Below are 15,255 nucleotides of genomic sequence, written 5' to 3' on the forward strand. Positions count from 1 at the left end.
TAAATTCATAGCAACATAATTAACAGGAAACTAAAATATTGTCTTAAAGATTTCAGACTAAAGCATTACAAAGGAGGTCAGCTACAGAATGCACATTTAATGCAGCAAAGTTAACAAAAAATTAACATTTCAAAAGAAAACATTACTTAAGAAAGTTAAATGTAAAATGCACCTTTTAAAAGAGCACAATTAGCAGGAGAATAAAATATTATATCTTAAGCATAGAACATGCTTGCTGCACACATTTAACTACCATGTGTTCCAGGGTTTTCCGTATTAGATCCACACACAGTTCTCCTTTCTGTTTCAGGAACATCCTCCTATTCTCATCAAGGCTATGGCTGTGAATCCAAACTGTATAGCCTTGACCATGGCCATGAGAAACCTCAAGACAAGAAAAAGAAAAGCTCTGGGCTTGCCACCCTCAAAAAGAAGTTTATTAAGCGCCGAAAGTCTAGCCGGTCTGCCGATCATGCCAAGCAGATGCGTGAGCTACTCTCAGGCTGGGATGTTAGAGATGTCAATGCGTTAGTGGAGGAGTATGAAGGAACATTAGCCTTAAAAGAGCTTTCTCTACAAGCTAGTTTGGCAAGACCAGAAGCCAGAACGTTGCAGAAAGACATGGCTGAACTGTATGAGTTCAAATACTGTACGGATGTAGATCTAATATTTCAAGAGACTTGCTTCCCTGTGCATCGTGCAATTTTGGCTGCAAGGTGCCCGTTTTTTAAGACCCTACTTTCTTCTTCACCGGAGTATGGTGCAGAGATTATAATGGATATCAACACAGCTGGTATAGACCTGCCCATGTTTTCTGCATTGTTACACTACTTGTACACAGGAGAATTTGGAATGGAGGACTCGAGATTTCAAAACGTTGACATCCTTATGCAGCTCAGTGAAGAATTTGGAACACCAAATTCTTTAGATGTTGATATGCGAGGGCTGTTGGACTACATGTGTTACTATGATGTGGTTCTCAGCTTTTCCTCTGACTCTGAACTGGTTGAAGCTTATGGTGGAAGTCAGAGCTGCTTAGATGAGGAGCTCAGAGCGCACAAAGCTATAATTTCATCACGGTCCCCGTTTTTTCGACATCTACTACAGCGGAGAATACGGACCGGTGAAGAAATCACAGATCGAACGCTAAGGACTCCAACAAGGATTATACTGGATGAATCTATCATACCAAAAAAATACGTGAGAGTGATTTTAAACTGTATGTACACAGATTTGGTGGACCTCTCTATTTTGCACAGCAGTCCGTCAGTGGGGAGTTTAAGCGAAGTTCAGGCTCTTGTAGCAGGAAAGCCAAACATGACAAGGGCTGAAGAAGCTATGGAACTTTACCACATTGCTCTCTTCCTGGAGTTCAATATGCTTGCGCAAGGTATGTAGTAATTTTATACCTTTCAGAACCTGTTGCCCTACTTGAATCTGAATGCAAATTTTAAGTTCGACTCTTGTTGAGAGAGTTTTCTTGGCTGTAGTTTCTGCATATTGAAGACTGTGCTTATAGCCATCTCACGCTAGCTAGGCAAAAATGTCTTAAGGTTAGACTTCTGTGAGTGAAGCTGTCAAAATTGGAATTATCAACTGATTAAAAGAATCTTAATTAAAGCTTGTATAATTAATTAACTAAGTTCATTCTTACTTGGAAGCAATTTGCTCTGTCTTTAATGGGATTTGCTCCCAGATAAATGTACATAGGAGAGCAGCCTTAATATGTATAAAGTTGAAGATAAACAATACTTCTATCAAAAAAGGATAATTTATTTGCATTTAGATCATGCATGCATGTGTCGCAGCAGGCACCAACTTAAGAGCAATTTGTATATGTGTGTAAGAGAGAGGGGTACTGTCTCTTACAAGATGGCACCAGGTTTTTAAAGTAATTTCACAAATATGTTTTAATGGTGCCTGCTTCCTGACTGGAGCTCTTCAACTGATAAAAAGACTAATCAACTAAACAATTCCTAATGTGTACACGACAGCCTCCAATGGAAGATGGGAAGCTACCTTGTACCAAATCAGCCTATTGGTCCATTTAACTCTATATTTTCTGCACTAACTGGCATCAGCTCTGCAGGGTTTCAGGGAAGAGTTTTCCCAGCTCTATCTAGAGCAGGGGTCAGCAACCTAAGGCCCATGGGCCACAAGCAGCCCCAAGGGGTCATTTAACCGGCCCACGAGCCACCCCTGAACCGAGCCACCCACTCGGGGAGTCTCCGCACGCTGCACTATACCAGCGCGCCGTGGGGACTCGCTTCCGCTGCGCCAGAAATCGCATTTGCGCAAGTGCAAACGCTGGAGGTTGCGAATGCGCACGCTCACGTGCACACTCAATCCAGCCCATGGAGGGATCTCTGCTGGAGTGAACCGGCCCAGGCGAGGAAAACCTTGCCAACCCCTGATCCAGAGACACCAGGGATTAAACATGGGAAGTTCTGCATGCTTAGCATGTGATTTAGCAGCTCTTTGGTGGGACGCTACCTCCAAAACAAACCCTAAATATGTGTGCTTGGGAGTAAGCTGCACTGAACGCAGTAGATTTGCTTCCAAGTAAATGTGCATTGGATTGCACTCTTAAAAAAAACCCTACTTGTGCAAGGGCTTGCACATACCATGCTCTGTCAGTGTGGAAACAGCACTTCCTTTGACGGTTTTTGACATGTTCTTTCTAAATTACCTTATTTCGAACAAGAAATAGGAGTCTGGAAACTCTTCTCCCCCCCTCTTTTTACATGGGCCCAAGAAGTAGTGTTGGGTAAGATCAGGACTGACTTGTTTTTATTTTAAAAACATGAGCCCTGCACAGAAATCCTTGCGTGTTTTTGAATATTATCTACCAACTTGTCCGGAGATTCTCAGGAATGCAGTTTCAATGTCAGTTATGATTCCCTTTCAAATTATCCACTTTTAGAACATCAGAAAACTTTTTAAGCTTGTGAGGGATTTCCCTGTTGAAAGTATACTGTTTAAAGAAATTTTATAGGCTAGTGGGGAAAAAATGAAGGTAATACAGTGGTGCCCCGCAAGACGAACGCCTCGCAAGACGGAAAACCCGCTAGACGAAAGGGTTTTCCGTTTTGGAGGCGCTTCGCAAAACGAATTTCCCTATGGGCTTCCTTCGCAAGACGAAAGCTCATAGGGAAATCTCCGGGACAGCGGGGAAGCGCAGCGCGTCTTCCCCACTGTCCTCGGACCTCCTCCGAAGCCGGGCAGCGGGGCGGGAACACCTCCCGCCGCCGCCCGGCTTCGGAAGGCTCCTCCGAAGCCAGGCAGCGGGGCGGGAACACCTCCCCCCGCCGCCCAGCTTCGGAAGGATGCTCCGAAGCCGGGCGGCGGGGCAGGAACACCTCCCGCTGCCGCCTGCCAGCATTTTAAGATCATTCCGGACAGCGGAGAAGTCCTCCGCTGTCCCGGGGTTTTTTAAAATGCTGGGGGTGGGAAGAAAAGCCCTTGTCTCACCCCCCCCCCCAGCCTTCAGAAGAGGTCGGGGGACAGACTGTCCCCGGACCTGGTCTGAAGGCGGTTTCCATAGGAACGCATTAATTGATTTTCAATGCATTCCTATGGGAAACCGTGCATCGCAAGACGAAAAACTCGCAAGACGGAAGAGACTTGCGGAACGAATTAATTTCGTCTTGCGAGGCACCACTGTATTTGCTTTACAGCACTTGTGAATTGCAGTGTTAATTGCTTTTCCAGGGTTCTTGGGCTTAATCATGCTACAACAGGTTCCCCATCAGGTTGGACAATGTTTTCAGAAGTGGATCTGCTGCTATAGCACAAGAGTGACGTAGGAGGGGAATCTGTATTTTAGTTGCAGAGATTACAGTGTTCATGCATGACTGTAGGGTTCTCTGTATAGAATGTTTGGATATTACTCTTGTCATGTAATGATTTAGATACACAACTCAGATTAGGAATTATGCCATACTCCAAGTATGTGCTTGTTATAGTTGACCAGTGCTCGGGAATTCAACCCAAAATATGTGAGCAGCAACTCAAATCCTACATGAAAGAGGGTGTTCTGTGGTGATGGTGGTGAAAAGCACTTTATACAGTGGTACCTTGGGTTACAAACACTTTAGGTTACAAACGCTTCAGGTTACAGACTCCTCTAACCCGGAAATAGTACCTTGGGTTAAGAACTTTGCTTCAGGATGAGAACAGAAATCATGCGGCGGCAGTGGAAGGCCCCATTAGCTAAAGTGGTACCTCAGCTTAAGAACAGTTTCAAGTTAAGAACGGACCTCCAGAACGAATTAAGTTCTTAACCAGAGGTACCACTGTAATGATCTATAAATGCTTAGTATATATATTAATGCAAAATATTAAATGCCTTGGGCAACTCGCTTGAACATCATCATCATCATTCTTGTTTTTTAGTGGAAGCCAGGTCCACAAAGGCTTATGCAATGATAATTGTTGGTCTTTAAGGTGAAAGTGGACGCAGGTGGCACTGTGAGTAAAACCTCAGGGCCTAGGACTTGCCGATCGTATGGTCGGCGGTTCGAATTCCCGCGGCGGGGTGAGCTCCCGTCTTTCGGTCCCAGCTCCTGCCCACCTAGCAGTTCGAAAGCACCCCTAAGTGCGAGTAGATAAATAGGTACCGCTTTATAGCGGGAAGGTAAACGGCGTTTCCGTGTGCTGCGCTGGTGCTGGCTCGCCAGAGCAGCTTCGTCACGCTGGCCACGTGACCCGGAAGTGTCTGCGGACAGCGCTGGCCCCCGGCCTCTTAAGTGAGATGGGCGCACAACCCTAGAGTCGGACACAACTGGCCCGTACGGGCAGGGGTACCTTTACCTTTACCTTTAAGGTGAAAGTATTGTTTGATTCAGATACAACAGACCAACCCTTTGGAAATTTTACAGTAGGGAAGCATTTAGGCAAATATGGAACTTGTTCCAGTGCTTTGGGAAAGGCTAATGGGAATAAAAATTATGTCTGAAATATGCAAGGGAGTTCTATTTTTAATTTAAACATCTGCCACCCCCACCCCAATTTCATCATTTTGAGCACGTTCGTGACTATCTACAGGGGGTGGAGTTTGTTTTGTTTTTAGCCTCCAGTGGATGAGAAAAAGAATTTATGCAATAGAACAGGGCTATAGTACTTTTCAAAAAAAAAAAGTGCTTTTTTTGTGAAATGCAGCTTTCTATACAAATCACATTAAGACAAAGCCCCTTGGCAAACAGGTGTATGTGACTGTACTGGGAAAACATGTGATCAGCCACAGTCCTGTTTTGGGGGTTAGTACAAGGAATCTCCAGAGCCATACACTGTAATGTAGGTGGCATTCTGCCAATTGACTATTTCTTTTCTGAAGGATTGATGTCTATTAGCGGAAACACCAAAGGCAGAGGGAAATTTTAGTTGCTATGGGAATAATACCTGAAATGCCCCTATGTTCAAGTCGTTAATTTGTCTTCTATAACATCTGCATACTTTTCACCTCTCAATTTTATTTCAAATATCATTCCACAATGTAATTCATGGAAACTCTGAAATGATTTCTTTTCTTTTCTTTTCTTTTCTTTTCTTTTCTTTTCTTTTTCTGCCCTTAAAATCAACCTTAGCTTTAAAAATAAAAATCACAGCATAACCCCCTTCAAAGAAACGCTGAATGATGTGGTACTTTTATTATAGACGAAATCAACATAAGATATTAAAATGCTGTTTTTTTCACTTCTGTGCCACAGATTCTTTGATCTGGTTATACCAGTACAGGACTGAACCCCATCCACCATTTTGGGGAACTCTTCCTCCACTACCACTCACTGTGTTTCTGCCTCTTTTCTGAGAAATTTTCAGGGGGTTGGCATGGCGTACACTACTCGGTGGCCAAAAGTGTGTATGTGTTCTTCCTTTAACTGCAAAACATCACCATGTGATCCTTGTGCAGATCTTCCCCAACCCCCCAACTAAACTCTTTGTGCTCCAGAGGCATTCTTTGGAGCACAGCTGAGATCTTACTGAATATGCAGAAAATTTGGACACATTACTTCAGGACTTTGGGGAATGTTTTGCAGGAAGGATGAACAACCAGTGAGTCTACAAAGTGCCATGCACAGATTGGGATTTTTGCAGAACACACATTTATCTTGACCACCTATTAATATTTTGTTTAGCCATGTCCTCCTTTTCCACAGCAAACTGTGCCCAAAATGACTCACAGTAAAACATTTAACACTATCAAAATGCCTACCATAGTGGACTCGAGGAACAATAAGCCAACTGTCGATAAATGTAGGGGGGAAATCAATATTACATTGAAATAATCTAGACTTGTCACATAACAAATACTAAATCAAAATTATTACACAAGTGAATAATGTTAACCTAGTCCTGATGCACACCAAGGGGCCACAGTCAGCTGGCTTACATACCGTTCAGAGTAGGCAGGGTCTCCAAACCAAGTGACTGCCCAGCAAGGTTTCCTTGAAAGCTTTTATGATTTGGATTGTTCTGTACAGTACTAGAAGAAGCCTTCTAGGTATCCTGGTACCAAGCTGTTTAGTGCTTCAAATGTCAGTAACCACAATTTTGAACCTGGCTTAGTAGCTCATGGGCAGTAGATCTTTCAGCCCTGTGTGCAAATGTGTACAAATCTGGCTTCTCCATTGAGCATCTTGTACTAGCTACAGATTCCAAATTATGGCTTATAAAGGCATACTCCCTCTCTTTTCTCCTTTGCTTCCCTGGGATGAATTATTTCCTCTCTTCCCTAGTTTACCTTAGATTTGATACCAACAATGATTAACTAATGTTTCCATGTTAACCAGATTTTGAAATCAAGGTTTGTCAAATGATGCTTAAGGGTGAACCCTGATAACATGGAAAGAATGGTTGTTCTGGTTCAGGTATTTGCCCTGCATCTTCCACAGTGAAGACAAAAAATATTCAACTTCTCTGATTCTCTAACCTCTTTTAAAGCACACCTTTGACTTCATTGTGCCTAATTTTATGTTTCTTTTTGCTCTCCTCATTTGGGCAGGACTTCATTTTTTTTTTAAGGATGTCTTCTTGTCTCTAATAACTTCCTTGACTCTACTCATTAACCATGCTGGCATCCTCGTGTGCTTGGTAGTATCTTTCCTGATCGTTGGTAAGCATCTGAGTCAAGCTGTTGTGGTGGTGGTTGGTAGCTCTGGACTAGTGTTCTGCTAAACCATAATTAGTGCAACCAAGGGAAGAGTTGAGGTGGCACTGTGGTCTAAACCACTGAGCCTCTTGGGCTTGCCAATCAGAAGGTCGGTGGTTCGAATCCCCGCAATGGGGTGAGCTCCCGTTGCTCGTTCCCAGCTCCTGCCAACCTAGCAGTTCAAAAGCACACAATGCAAGTAGATAAATAGGTACCACTCCAGCGGGAAGGTAAACAGCGTTTCCATGCCCCGCTCTGGTTTCGGTGTTCCATTGTGCCAGAAGCGGCTTAGTCATGCTAGCCACATGGCCCAGAAAAACTTGTCTGCGGACAAACGCCAGCTTCCTCAGCCTGTAAAGCAAGATGAGTGCCGCAACCCCAGAGTCGTCCGCAACTGGACTTGACTGTCAGGGGTCCTTTACCTTTAAGGAAAGAGTGGAGATTTCTGCTGGGGAAGTTCATTCCCTGTCTCAGTTATGCTGAAAAGTGCTAAACTTGCATCAAGCCTCTGTGAAAAATAAGAAGGTGCTGAACATGCTTTTGAAATCAGTAAATGAACTCTTTGTGTCATTTCCCCCAGCCACAGAAGAGCTGGGTGCTTTAAAACAGCCTCATTCGCTAAATTTCCATATGGAGGCATTGTGTTTCCTTGAAGAAGATTGGATTCTTTAAAAAAAAAAAGAAGAACGATTGGCTATGCAGATTATGCAAAAGAGCTGACATAATTTCCTTGACGTATTGAGGACATTTTGGGAAACTTGAGAGCAGTAAGAGGCTTTTAAATCAACAGACACTGGTTGTTGCTACTTAAAATGCGGTGCAAGAAGAACAGTGCAGTGGCAACCTCAAAACTCCAGATGTCAATATCAAATTAGACTAGGGTGGGAAATCAATAAATAATTAGATTTGGGTGAGGAAGCCCTGGCGTTTGCTGGCTATAGCTCCTGAACACTTCATGGATACGTGCAGATTGGTGCTGCTGATAATTCATCAAGGTGGACACATTAATTCATGAGATAGCTTCTGTTTTATGTTCCACTCTGGGGATGGGCTTTGCAAAACCTAGTGCCTCATTAGAAGTTGTAGCAGTTGGCTGGAGTGTTGGGCTCTCCTCCTTTGTGACTGTCGTCTTGCCTCTCGTTAATGGAGCTATAATACAGGGGTAGGGAATCTTTAGCCTGTGGGCCTAATTAGACCCAGGCAGACCTTGAAGATTGGTTCAACCGTCTGTTTAGGGGAAACCATGGTTGCCTTTCCCACGCCTAATGTCAAGCTGTGACTTGAAACTTAAAACCACACCTAAAGTGGATCAAGTACCTTCTAAGTACACTCCCTTTGAATCCAAAAGTTAGTTCTTTCTGAACTTGGCAACAGAAAATGGTGCCAATTTTTTTAAAAATGCCAACTTCTTGATGCAAAGGAAGCATTGGCAGCACTCCCAAGTTTTCCTTCAAATCATTGGCTTGAATTTGATGGCAGGAAGGGCTCTCTGGGAGAAGTGGCAGGAGGAGGTGTTGACATGGCAAGAACAGCAGCAGCATTGGTTTTTTTGGAGGGGAGGTGAAACTAAGAAGGGGCTGCTGGGAGGCATAAAGCAGCAACAGTTGTGGCTTTTTGCCACCTAGAGATTTTTGCCCACAACTCTAGGACTTTTGGGGTCTTGGACCACCATCTTGATTGAAGCAAAACGTACTGAAAACCAAAACTATGTTTGTTAAGAACAGCAGGTATAAATGATGACTTGCTGTGTGTTTGAAGGATCAGAAAACACAACTAGAGGTTTAACATCTTGCACCATGCTGAGGGCAAGATAAGGTCTATTACTCTTTAAAGGGGTGGGGGCATGACTCAAGCTAAGAGCCCTGGGTTCATTCCCCGTCAACTCCTGTTGAAGTTCTTCACAGTTTTTAACATATTATGGGCTGGAAGGGAAGTTTTCATTGTTGGCAGTTCAGGATTTTGATTGAATTATAGAATAATATAAGACCACTACAACAAATCTATTAACTCAGGTTGCATTAGAACATTAAATTAGAATTGTGATACCTGTATCTTACATATATTCAGTTATAAGCTGCCCTGTGCTTTGATGTCTTCTGAAAAAAAAAAATCAAGTTAATTTCTCTCTTGAGTGGGGAGGAAAAATTTAAGTGACAGGTTTGAAAGAGGTTTCAGCCTGAGACCCTGAAAAGCTTCCATCAATGGCCCCTAGAATTTTTATCTGTATGTCTTATGTGTTTTAATAAATGAATCTTGTAATCAGAATAACTATGCTATTTGATCCCTTTGTAAACTACCCTGTATTCTAATTTGAAAATCAGCAATTTGAATAAAAGTGTCAAATGGTATGTATCTTGATTATACTAATCAACTCATTAAGCGAGCATCCATCATTCTCTTAATTGTGTGGAAACTTACTCCTTTTCTATGCTAGAGGCCATTTCGGCAGCAGCTGAATGCAGAGCCAACCATTATGAAGCTTTTAGTGACGTTATTTCTTCCAATAGAAATGTCGCCTTTATAATGCCATTTGAGGAATTTTGAGACTTTATTAAACTGGTTTATTTGATCATGTTGAGGTCATCTTTGGAGCTGCAAATGTAACATCTGTACGGCGGCAAAGTTTACATTTGATATTCAGCCCACTTTTGCCTCTTGCCCTGCTCATCACTGGCATGTGGGCCCCAGAAGGCTGCTCAGGAGGGAACGTGGCCCTTGGGCTGAAAAAGATTTCCTTGTCCCTACCTTATACAGAGTCAGATCATAGGTCAATAGTGTGGAGCCTGTAGCCTTTAGATGATAGTTAGACCCCAACTCGCGTTGGTCCCAGTCAGCATGCCCCATAGTAAGGGATGCTGGGTGTTGTAGCCTAGCAACTTCTGGAGGGCCACAGTTTCACCACCCCTGCCATAAGTCTGTGTAGTCCAGCATTGTCTACGCTGACTTGCAGCAGCTTTGCTATGTCACTGGTACTGGTCTTTCCCATCACCTTTTACCAACAATTTAACTGAAAGGGCTGGGCATTAAGTGTGAGACCTTCCGCATGTAAAATATATGATCTGCATCTGACATGTGGCCTTCCCTTTTCTTGTTTGATCATCCATAAAGCAATCAATGTTGTGTTTTCACAGTCTTTCCCCCCGGCTTTCCTCGGTTAGAGCAGTTAGCTAAAGCAAGTGTTCTAAACAAGTTTATGCAGAAGTAAATCCTTCAACGTTCAATGGCATGTACTCCCAAATAACTGAACAAGCTGGAACAAGGTCCTCAAGCTGACTCATTGTAACCCTACCAGGAAATTCCCAAATGCTGCCTACTCTTGTGGCCAATGAAACATTATGGGGGAGACCAGGAGTTTGTTATCACACAGTGTCTTGAAAGATAGCCATGTTGAAATAAGGTGTTCTTTCCTGCACAGTTTCTCGTGTACCCTGAGAGAAAAGATCACATGGATATCTGTTTCTGAAATCCTGAGGGGAAAGGAGTCACTTCCAACATAATTCAAAGAAACTAGCAATGTTTGTAGCCAGCAGTTATGCAGCAGAAAACAAATGACCTAACCTACAGCCTGTCCGATAAGAAAAAGGAAACTGCTGTTTGGCTTCTTAGGAAGGCATTTTATTCCTTCACTTTGCTTTTGTATTTTTTTTCTGCTGCAGTAAATATTAGATTAATTCTCTGCTCCGTGCCTAAATCTATGGTAGGAAATGCTGCTTTGAAACAAAGGCTATGAGGCCAAAAGAAAAGGTAGAGCATAAACCATTTGCAAATACAAGCTTGTGTCTTAAAGTTGCCATAAAGAGGGGACTGGAAATGAGGTGAAAGAAAATGTGACAGTAAAAAAGCAAAGATTCTTGGTTTAAATATTGTCCTGCATTCTTCCTTAGAGAGCTGAAATTGGAACTGTTATGGAAACTGTGGTAGCAAACAAACTTGAAAGACTTGAAACATGACCTCAGTCTTGGAAGATCAGATAAACACTGCTGAAATATTATGGTCCATTTCTCTAGCTCCGCTGCTGAACCTTTTTCCTGTTCCCACTTCTAGACACACTGTCAAACTCCTGCCTTCCTCTCCCTCCCCAGCCATTCCATCATCCAGTTGTCAAAACAGTTGTTGGGTGGCTACCGTTGAAGGACAGATACTGTATTTTTAAAAATCTACATTAAACATGTTTGAGGCGTGCATATATTATACACCCTTGTGCAAATTAATTGAAACAAACAATGTAGATTATTGTACTAAACTCACATATACATGTACAAAACTCACATATACGTACATTAGTAACAGATATGACCTCCGCTATTTTTAAGCAGCATTTGAACACGGTTTGGCATGGAGTCTACAGTAGGGACGCGGGTGGCGTTGTGGGTAAAAGCCTCAGCGCCTAGGGCTTGCCGATCGAAAGGTCGGCAGTTCGAATCCCCGCGGCGGGGTGCGCTCCCGTTGTTCAGTCCCAGCGCCTGCCAACCTAGCAGTTCGAAAGCACTCCCGGGTACAAGTAGATAAATAGGGACCGCTTACTAGTGGGAAGGTAAACGCCGTTTCCGTGTGCGGCTCTGGCTCGCCAGAGCAGCGATGTCACGCTGGCCACGTGACCCGGAAGTGTCTCTGGACAGCGCTGGCCCCCGGCCTCTTGAGTGAGATGGGCGCACAACCCTAGAGTCTGTCAAGACTGGCCCGTATGGGCAGCGGTACCTTTACCTACAGTAGAACCTTGTATTACGTACCGTCCTCCTTGCACACGCTGTAGGTTACGAGCTCGGCTAACCCAGAAGTAGATGCTCCCTGTTGTGAACTTTGTCCCGGGATGCGAGCGGAAGTCGCGCAGCGGGAGGTGCCATTAGCAGAAGTGCACCTCGAGTTATGAACGGTTTCGGCTTAAGAACGGACCTCCAGAACGAATTAAGTTTGTAACCGGAGGTACCACTGTACTAGTTTCGAACAGTCACTGTTGATTTTCACATCCCTGTACCACACTTGAATCAGCTCCTGAATGAGTTTCCCCATAGTTGTACAGTCTACAGCACGGAGGCGACTTTTGCATATAGCCACAAATTCTCAATGGGATTTACGTCTGGGGAATTCCCTGGCCAATCAAGTACCTGCATTTGCTGCTCTGTTATTAATTTCTTCACCACTTTCGATGTGTGACAGGGGGTAGGTCCTGCTGCAATATCCCAGTACCATCAGGATACCTATTTTCTAGCTCTGGAATAACTCTCTTTCGTAGAACCTCAGTATATTGTGGCGAGTGCATCATTCCTTCTATTGGCTGCAGGCGTCCGACACCATAATGATCAACTGACTTTTTGTGTTTGTTTTGAGGACAGGATTATGAGTAAAATAGAAAACATCCTTTTGCAATTAATTTGCACGAGGGTGTATATTATCGCAGATTGCTAGCTATACATCCTATTTTGCTGTCTGGGTCCCTACAATAAGAAAATATGCATTAAGCCATGTTAGGTTCCATTTTGCATAGTTAGACTGTTGCTTTCAGCACAGTAATGTATACTTGTTGCTGACTTACTGTAGAAACCCAGTTTTCTCAAGGCAGGGTTTCTGTTTGGGGTATTTCCCCAGCACTCAAACTAGTACTTTGGAGTGCCAAGAAAACATGATTCCATCCTGCTGCTACAGCTATTTCATATGGGGGGGAAATGGGCTTTAATAACATGTTAATCATAGTGAACAATCTCTTTCATTCCAGAGCAAGGCTGTCCCCTCTTCTCCCTCCACTGGCCCAGTTTTATGGAGCTGAAAGAGTATACTCCTCCCCAGTGCTTTTTTCTTTAAAAAAAAAAAAAGTTTCGGGGTACAGTGGTACCTCGGGTTACATACGCTTCAGGTTACATACGCTTCAGGTTACAGACTTTGCTAACCCAGAAATAATACCTCGGGTTAAGAACTTTGCTTCAGGATGAGAATAGAAATCTCGCAGCAGCAGTGGGAGGCCCCATTAGCTAAAGTGGTGCTTCAGGTTAAGAACAGTTTCAGGTTAAGAACAGACCTCCAGAATGAATTAAGTACGTAACCAGAGGTACCACTGTACTCTCATTTTCCTATGCATATTGAAATACTGCCCCTCAATGAGGCCAAACTTAGATTCACAAAATGTTTAGAGCCATGCATCCCCCCAGGAAAAAGAACTGCTCCTCCTTTAAAAGAGAGTTGCAGGAATATTGTACTGAATCCAAAGAGATCTGATTCCAGCTTCAGTTTTAGTGAAGTCTTTCTGCAGCTACAGATTCTGATGGGGAAGCTGTACTACATCCAGGAATTCCCAGACATGTCCTCTTTTGGGTGTCCTACATCCTCATCCAGGGAGAATTTTGCATTTTAAAGCAAATAGTCTGGATTTTTGGTTTGGTTTTGTTTTTTTTAAAAAATTGTGTGTGCAGCTTTGGTTCATTCTCGGGATCTGGTGTGGGCAACCTGGGCTCTGGCTCAAACAGCGGTGGAGGGACTATCGGGCGATTGCCCTAAAAAAACTCAACAACTTTATGTGTCCGGATTTTCACCTCTTGAAATATGACAACCCTAACTTCAGGTCTATAAAAGAATTGTTCTCACAATGGTCACTCAGGTGCCTATGTGACTCTCACATAGAGCACTCTTCCCCGCTTGCAATTCCTAGTAACTGGTATTCAGAGGCATATCATAGAATCATAGAATAGAATCATAGAATCATAGAGTTGGAAGAGACCACAAGGGCCATCGAGTCCAACCCCCTGCCAAGCAGGAAACACCATGAGAGCACTCCTGACATATGGTTGTCAAGCCTCTGCTTAAAGACCTCCAAAGAAGGAGACTCCACCACACTCCTTGGCAGCAAATTCCACTGTCGAACAGCTCTTACTGTCAGGAAGTTCTTCCTAATGTTTAGGTGGAATCTTCTTTCTTGTAGTTTGGATCCATTGCTCCATGTCCGCTTCTCTGGAGCAGCAGAAAACAACCTTTCTCCCTCCTCCATGTGACATCCTTTTATATATTTGAACATGGCTATCATATCACCCCTTAACCTCCTCTTCTCCAGGCTAAACATGCCCAGCTCCCTTAGCCGTTCCTCATAAGGCATCGTTTCCAGGCCTTTGACCATTTTGGTTGCCCTCCTCTGGACACGTTCCAGTTTGTCAGTGTCCTTCTTGAACTGTGGTGCCCAGAACTGGACACAGTAATCCAGGTGAGGTCTGACCAGAGCAGAATACAGTGGCACTATTACTTCCCTTGATCTAGATGCTATACTCCTATTGATGCAGCCCAGAATTGCATTGGCTTTTTTAGCTGCCGCGTCACACTGTTGGCTCATGTCAAGTTTGTGGTCAACCAAGACTCCTAGATCCTTTTCACATGTACTGCTCTCAAGCCAGGTGTCCCCCATCTTGTATTTGTGCCTCTCATTTTTTTTGCCCAAGTGCAATACTTTACATTTCTCCCTGTTAAAGTTCATCTTGTTTGTTTTGGCCCAGTTCTCTAATCTATCAAGGTTGTTTTGAAGTGTGATCCTGTCCTCTGGGGTGTTAGCCACCCCTCCCAGTTTGGTGTCATCTGCAAATTTGATCAGGATGCCCTTGAGTCCATCATCCAAGTCATTGATAAAGATGTTGAATAAGACCGGGCCCAAGACAGAACCCTGTGGCACCCCACTAGTCACTCTTCTCCAGGATGAAGAGGAACCATTGATGAGCACCCTTTGGGTTCGGTCAGTCAGCCAGTTACAAATCCACTGAGTGGTAGCATAGTCAAGACCGCATTTTACCAGCTTCTTTACAAGAATATCATGGGGAAACTTGTCAAATGCCTTGCTGAAATCAAGGTAGGCTACATTCACTGCGTTCCCTTCATCTACCAGGCTTGTAATTCTGTCAAAAAACGAGATCAGGTTAGTCTGACATGACTTATTTTTCAGAAATCCATGCTGACTATTGGTGATCACAGCATTCCTTTCTAGGTGCTCACAGACTGTTTGCTTAATGATCTAAAGCACCATATAAATGCCTTAAAGTCCATTTTGATTAACACTCTACTCATAAGACTATTTACACAGAGTATATTAATTTCCAGTGGTTTCCCAATGAATATGTTTAGGATTTCAGCCTAAA

The 15,255-nt window shown here is 43.5% G+C and overlaps 1 protein-coding gene across 2 annotated transcripts in view; it reads left to right on the forward strand.

Annotated features, from left to right (window-relative positions):
• BTBD7 (BTB domain containing 7) overlaps nt 1–15,255 on the forward strand; it is a 78,461-nt gene that overhangs the window by 34,956 nt on the left and 28,250 nt on the right. The window contains exon 3 of one of the 2 annotated variants that reach the window (XM_028717148.2): nt 311–1,390. The exons of the other annotated variant lie outside the window; for it this stretch is intronic. Coding sequence (XP_028572981.2) covers nt 311–1,390 — 1,080 coding nt within the window. The remainder of the gene's footprint in view (nt 1–310; nt 1,391–15,255) is intronic. 2 annotated transcript variants of the gene reach the window in all.

The sequence above is a fragment of the Podarcis muralis genome, chromosome 1 (assembly GCF_964188315.1).
Source record: "Podarcis muralis chromosome 1, rPodMur119.hap1.1, whole genome shotgun sequence".
Lineage (NCBI taxonomy): Eukaryota > Metazoa > Chordata > Lepidosauria > Squamata > Lacertidae > Podarcis > Podarcis muralis.